Below are 7,286 nucleotides of genomic sequence, written 5' to 3'. Positions count from 1 at the left end.
AAATGATGGTTATGCAAATAAGTCAATTAAAATTTCCAATTAGTGATAAATTATTAATGTGTATGTATGTGTGTGTGTGGGGTACGCAAAATACTATCATTATTATCAAATAATTTAAAAGATTAGGTAACAAAATTTTAGATCAATGTAGTCATATATCTGCTACCTCATTCAAGTTCTAAAACATTATTATATAGCGATTATAAACGTTACGTTGATTTTTTTTCTTTTTTTAAATTAGGAAAAAGTTTGTTATAATCGGATCTTGAACCCGAGATCTCAATAAGAACTTTGAGCCTTAGTGATAATGAGCTATAACCAATCGGTTTTTGTAATTTTAAATTACATACAAGCTATGGATCAAACTAAATTATAAACATAAATACACACACAGGTGGAGCCATGTGTTGCTCCGCCCGGGCAGTAGCCCAGGTGACTTGTTTTTTCCTGATATTTTTTGTACATAACATTTTGTCTTATTTTCCGATAGTCCGTGGCTCTATTTGTCAATATATATAAGTTTATCTTTTTTACCTCTCGTGTAAAATTTGGTGCAAATTCGTAATAACACCGAAAGTAGTTGAATGAATCTATTAATTACTTTATGATTAGGTGAAAGGCCACCATGCAATACATGCAAGATAATGTATACACAAAAAGACTTATATTTTTCAAATTTGGTCTCTTTAATTGGAAATTGCATCCCACCTCATCATCCAATATAACCCTTTGAATTTTAGTCACAAAATTCCAACAAATCGGCTTTGATTACTCGTGCTAGATCCAGCTCAAATTATTATCTCTTTCGCCACCTATAAATATCCCCCACATCTCCTTTCTCTTCACACACAAATTCATCAAGAAGATTATAACATATATACACTTTCTTGATCCATATATATATATTTATATATATAAACACAATGAGAATTCAACTAAATCAAACACTTGCTGCTGCATTCTTTGTTCTGTTCGCGACATTCGCGACCTCCGCACTCGGGCAGGGCACGCGTGTGGGGTTCTATTTGAGCTCATGCCCTCGGGTGGAATCTGTAGTTCAGTCGACCGTAAGGTCGCACTTTAATGCTAACCCTACTATTGCGCCGGGGTTGCTTAGAATGCACTTTCATGACTGTTTTGTTCAAGGTTGTGATGCTTCTATACTTATTGCTGGAGATGACACTGAGAGAACTGCCCCGCCTAACAGTTTGTTGAGAGGATATGAAGTGATAGACGATGCAAAGACGCAGCTGGAGGCGGCGTGCCCTGGCGTTGTTTCGTGCGCTGATATTCTTGCTCTTGCTGCACGGGACTCGGTGGTGCTGGTATGATGTCAACGCAGTTTTGTGACTTCTTGCTAATATTTTCAGTGTTTTTTTTCTCAAATATATGTCATATCTAGCCATATGTCCAAAATCATGAATTCACTATATATTGTTTGCTAATTGTTGCTTCAGGCTGGTGGGGTGGGCTGGCCTGTGCCGACAGGACGGAGAGACGGGCGGGTTTCATTGGCGAGTGATACTTCTAATCTCCCTGGTTTTACTGACTCCGTTGATGTGCAAGTGCAGAAGTTTCAAGCGAAAGGGCTCAATACTCAGGATCTTGTCACCCTTGTTGGTAAGTATTAATGCTGAAGTTGAAAGATATTACACTGAAACTACGTAAAAACATGCATTTTAACGGTGGTGGTTAATTTTGTTAGCTGTAATGAAAAGTCAAGCTTCAATCACACATTAATTATTGCAATTTTGACTTTGACTTGTTGTGCATGCATGTCCAAATTTATATACTTATAATTTCGACTAAATATACTAACCTTTTTGAAAATTATGCAGGAGGCCACACCATCGGCACCTCCGCCTGCCAGTTTTTCAGCTACAGGCTGTACAACTACAATTCCACCGGCGGTCCCGATCCATCGATCGACCCAGCATTTCTCCCGACTCTTCAGTCTCTTTGCCCTCAAAACGGCGACGGCTCAACGCGTGTAGGACTCGACAACAGTAGCCAAAACCGGTTCGACAACTCGTTTTTCGCCAATCTCAGGAGCGGCCGAGGAATTCTTGAATCAGATCAAAAGTTATGGACCGACGCTTCGACCCAGAGTTTCGTGCAACGTTATTTGGGAATAAGGGGTTTGCTTGGATTGACATTCAGTGTGGAATTTGGGAGATCCATGGTGAAGATGAGTAATATCGAAGTCAAGACTGGGAGTAGTACTGATGGTGAAATTCGTAGAGTTTGCTCAGCAGTCAATTGATCAAATCAAGTGTAGTTCGAGAGTTTACTTTATGTAAAATTTAGTTTATATTATATACTTTATTTTATTGTGCTTGGTTAATGAATTGGCTGTGAAATAATTATATAATGATTACAAATGGAATAAAGTCAAAATTTATAGTTAAATCTTTGAAATATCCAATGGACTGCATAGAATGTCACGATCAGAATATGCAAAATTCGTAAAGCGTAGAAAGTTGGTAGAAAACATGTCAGATATTACAATCCCATGTTGTAGAAGTCGAATCATTACATGAATCTTAATTAGTTTTTTGGATATAAATTTATACTGATTTAGAGGTGCAACAGTCGAATCGAACTTTACTAGCATTCTACTTGATCTAAATAGATTATTAAAAAACATACATATTATTCCAACTTGATCAACTTGACATAAATTCAATAAACTTGGTATATTAACTTATCTTATTTTGAGTTTCATAGTTCATTAACTAATTTGTTAAACTTTGATCTTGGTGTAATAATTTTCAATTTCCAATTATTTTGGTCAAGTTGTCAATTTAAAGCACGACACATCAATTTTTTTTGGCTCCATATAATATTTTTCGATAACACATTAGTATTCCGACAATTAAAGTTTTGGCATGACGTGATCACAAAAATTTTTTTCTCTCATTTTACTCCTATATGTTTGTTTCATACATAGACTTCAACACAATAGCATATTTAGTAATCCATTTGGGTCATCACTCTTTCCCACCCCCACCATCTGATCCTCGTTCTCCACCAGAAGAAAACTTCTAAATTGAATGATTGAATTTGAACAATCCCAATTCAAAAATTCGAAGTTGCAGTTTTCGAAGCCGATCAATAAAACTCCTACATCTTTTTCTGCATTACATTCAGAAGGGAGACAAAAATTTGAGGAAATCGGGCATCTTCTGGTGTTACTGCTTCGAAAACCTCCCCCTCCAATTCTTCTTTCTCCTCTAAAATTTGCTTTCTCCATGAGGTAACTGATAAGTGCAAGATTTGCACTTAAATTATATTAGAATCCATTTTGAATTATGCTTGTTTCGAACAGAATTATGCGTTTTTTTGGTTTGTTTCTGTTGTCATTACAGGAATGGGGAAAATAGCGAAGACGAAGCCAAGTGGACCAAGAAGTGCACGACCATGAGCACGCCACCGGACAGATGTGTACGCGCGGCCGCGCCAATTCACGCGCAGGCGCGCGCGCACCCATACAAATGCAAGACCAGTGAGGCGCGCGCCATCGCGCCACATCGCGCGCAGCCGCGCGCGTAAAGACATGCACCCGAGCAGAACATCGCGCGCCACCGCGCGACATCACGCGCACCCGCGCGCGCACAGAAGAAGCGAATGATCAGAAGCTCGCGCGCGCCCGCGCGAGATTACGCGCAACCGCGCGCACACATGCACGGCCAAACACAGTAGCGCGCGCGACATCACGCGCACCCGCGTGCACGGCGTTCCAGAAATCATTATATAATGTGCGCCGCTAGGTCAGAAGGGGGACACGCTGTTTTGGACGAAAATACAGAGGAAGACTCGGAACGAAGGCGAGACGAAGGCACGACACGCGAAGATCGATTACAACTACGAAGAACGACGGATCTGGGGACAGAGACGACGCTTCGGATTTGTTATCTTTTCCTTTGTCTCTTTATTTTATTGCGTGGCGATCTCTAGAATCACAAACATGTCTTGTTTTCTCTTGGATTTCGTGATGAACTAAAATTTCCATTCTAGAGGTTGACGTAGCTTTGTCTATACGATGATTTGACGTGGATATTTTTATGATTGGATTCCGTTTTACTTAATTGTGTTCTCTACTCTTGTTTCATTGCAATTTACTGGCCATAAATTGTATGTTGTGATTAATTCTGCAACTCGGGAGAGGGACTAGGATTATAGATCAATAGAGGCACATCGTGGGATGTTTATATCGTTCGGAGGAGTATAACTTTTGTGAGGCTTAGGTAAGAACATTGATTGCATCTACCAAGTAAACTTAGATTTGTATTAGGAATAATTGAATCGAGTTTGATTGATACATTTATTCGTCACTTGGGAAAGGGGGAATAAAATACGTAAGTGTTCTTGGCCATTAAATAATAGGAATTCAAGAATTTAAATGCTAACAGGAAGAATAATCGTAGAAACTTAGTGAAATCATTCCTCTAGATATTTTCTACCACTATATTTTTATATTCGGTAATTCGATTTATTGTTTATTCGCCGTTTAATTGTTTTTAACAAACCAATTCTCTTACGAAATTTCTAGATAAAGTTTGGACTATTTTAATTACAAGAATTGATATACAATTTTACATACACTCCTCGTGGGATCGATATCTGTACTCTAACCAGTACTAAATTTTTTTCCTACGTTAGATTTTATGGCTCGAGCAGGCCTTTGAAGTTTCGTACATCCGAACAAATAGACGGTCTCACGAATCTTTATATGTGAGACGGGTCAATCCTACCAATATTCACAATAAAAAATAATATTCTTAGCATAAAAAGTAATATTTTTTCATAGATGACTCGAATAAGAGATATGTCTCACAAAATACGACCCGTGAGACCGTCTCACACAAATTTTTGCCAAACTTTAATAACCTCAACAAATTTGTTAGTTTAATTTACTGCTTTCATTCCATCATTTTCTCCACGGACAAATTTTCTACCCCATCATCCACATTTTATCCCATTTGAACAACGGTTATCTATTTCTTTCAACTATTGTTGCTACACTGTCCCAAAAGGCCTTTCTATGATGTTATATTATTACATAAATGGCTCCTACGTGAGACTAACAAATTTGATTTTTTTTTTTTATAAAATCTGCAAAAAAGCTACTCTTTGATCTTTCTATGATATTGCCTGAGATTATTTAGAAGATTATTTAGAAGATTGACTGAGATCTTTCTAAAATACTGACTGAGATTATTTAGAAGATTGAGGAGGGCACAAACTTGTCAGTGCGAAAATTCTCGAATGAAATTTAATTTTTTTCCCACTAGGATTCAAGTGCTAGTTCTGGTAAATGAAATGATCCTCTACATACATTCTCCTTAATGCACAAGAACACATGGGAAAATTGTGAGGCTTGGAGCTGAAAAGGGCGGGAAGTGATCGTCGGTGCTATGAGGTTGCACGGTCAATGATCGGCTCCTGGCAGGCTTCTAGGTGAAGAAAACTTGAATGAACCGATCTCACGTCGAAATGAGTTACAAAACTGTTCAGGTATGAGACTATGCAATCGAGAAGTACTTAAAAAATTTGATAGTTATTACTTATATCAAGAAGGTGCATCTTTTTTCGGAAGCTCATCACATAAGAACTCCAAAGTTAAATGTTCTTGACTTGAGACAATTTTGGAATGGATGACCCACTAGGAAGTTTCATAGAGTGCATGTCAATGAGGACATAAACACACTGGAAAGACTCGTCTTGGTATATTGATGACATTCGTCGAATTTGAGGCGTTACAGTTGGTATCAGAGCCGACCTTTCTTAATACGGTGTGGTTCGGGACGAACCAAGCAGATGCTAGTAGGGCATGTGAGGCCCGGGGTCGAAAAGGGCACGGAGTGATCGTCGATGCAATGAGGTTGCACGGACAATGAGAGACTCCTACAGACTTCTAGGCGAATGGAAAATGAATGAACCGATCCCATATCGAAATGAAAGGGATTCCAAAATTGTCCAGGTATGAGACTGTACAGTTGATGAGTGGTTAAAAGATTTGATTCGATAAGTACTAATCATATCAAAAAGGTGTATCTTATTTTTGAGTGCTCACCATATAAGAACTCTAAAGTTAAGAGTGCTTGGCTTGTGATAATTCTGGGATGGGTGATTTTCTTGGGTGCGTATAAGTGAGGGCATAAGCATGCTGGAAAAACTCGTCTTAGTATAATGGGGACAAACGTCAAATTTGGGGCGTAACAAAAATAGCTTTAGTAATGTTTGGATTTGGGAAATGTTCCCGGTTTGGCAAATACTTTAAAAAGATAATAGCATAGAGAAATATGGAAGTTGATAATCACGGGAAATTTAGGGTCCGATTCCAGCAAGTGTCACTAATCCAGACGCAGGTTCCGAAATTACCTGAGCCTGAAATCACAAATAAGATCGTTAGGAGGGGGCCAGGAGGGTATCCTGGCGTAGCCCCTCCGACGCTCAAGTCAGAGACCGAGGATATATATGGGGGAGCAGCTAAGGGTGCTGCTGAAAACAATATAGTGAATCCTTAATCATACGCTCAAACCTGGTATTTACAGGGGAATACCTAGGCTTGTCATTGGCCATTCATCTGTGGGCCTTATATATGGGCCAGGAGTTTGGGTCGGATCTTGATGGGTTCATCCCTGGGGTATCACCAGTCTCCCCCTCCCGAGTCGAACTGAATCGTAGGTTCAAAGTTCAATTAATTGCGTTGTTCTCGGTCTACCGGGTGCGAGTTGTGCATTTTATTCCAGCCGTTCGTCACTGCCGCACGCTCGCCCCTCGCCGAGTCGCACTGCCGCGACGCTGCCCTCGCCTCAACCGCCAGCCTTGCCAGCACGGTGCTACACCCTCGCCAAGCGCCTCTCACCCTACTGCCATGCAAGCGCTGTCAGCGCGCACACGCTCGTTCTCGCCGAGCACTCCTGCCGGGCGCCCCTGCCGAGCGCGCCTCGCTCGCCCACAGCAGCTCGCCCACCGTGCGCCTGCCCCGTCTGCCACCCTCGCCCACAGCAGCTCGCCCACCGTCCGCCTGCCTCGTCTGCCACGCTCGCCCTCAGCAGCTCGCCCTCACCCCCAGCTCGCCCACCGTGCGCCTGCCCCGTCTGCCACGCTCGCCCACAGCAGCTCGCCCACCGTGCGCTCGTGCTTGCTTATCGGACGCCAGCCCGCAGCCTCGCCCCTCGCCCTCCCCAGCGCGCAGCCTCTCGCCCTAGCACTGCCCTCGTGCTCGCCCAGCCACCACCGCCACACTCGCCCCTCGTAAGCCCCGCCCAAGCATGTTG

The 7,286-nt window shown here is 41.5% G+C and overlaps 1 protein-coding gene across 1 annotated transcript; it reads left to right on the top strand.

Moving 5' to 3' along the window:
* The first annotated feature begins 850 nt into the window (after window positions 1-850).
* LOC140812113 (peroxidase N1-like) lies at window positions 851-2,394 on the top strand. The gene is made up of 3 exons (XM_073170317.1): window positions 851-1,325; window positions 1,458-1,620; window positions 1,839-2,394. Exons 1-3 carry the CDS (start codon window positions 924-926, stop codon window positions 2,261-2,263), a joined length of 990 nt encoding a protein of 329 aa, XP_073026418.1. The 5' UTR covers window positions 851-923; the 3' UTR covers window positions 2,264-2,394.
* The last annotated feature ends 4,892 nt before the right edge of the window (window positions 2,395-7,286 follow it).

Source organism: Primulina eburnea, chromosome 14 (genome assembly GCF_022965805.1).
Source record: "Primulina eburnea isolate SZY01 chromosome 14, ASM2296580v1, whole genome shotgun sequence".
In the NCBI taxonomy this organism is placed as follows: Eukaryota; Viridiplantae; Streptophyta; class Magnoliopsida; order Lamiales; family Gesneriaceae; genus Primulina; species Primulina eburnea.
The sequence above is the reverse complement of the archived record's forward strand: the minus strand, read 5'-3'. Positions and strand labels throughout refer to the sequence as shown.

Excerpts from the sequence above, each read along its gene's own strand:
- LOC140812113 (XM_073170317.1), top strand. The coding sequence starts at position 924 with ATGAGAATTCAACTAAATCAAACACTTGCTGCTGCATTCTTTGTTCTG. Across the intron at positions 1,326-1,457 it reads CACGGGACTCGGTGGTGCTG|GCTGGTGGGGTGGGCTGGCC; the intron begins GTATGATGTCAA and ends TTGTTGCTTCAG. Across the intron at positions 1,621-1,838 it reads GGATCTTGTCACCCTTGTTG|GAGGCCACACCATCGGCACC; the intron begins GTAAGTATTAAT and ends AAAATTATGCAG.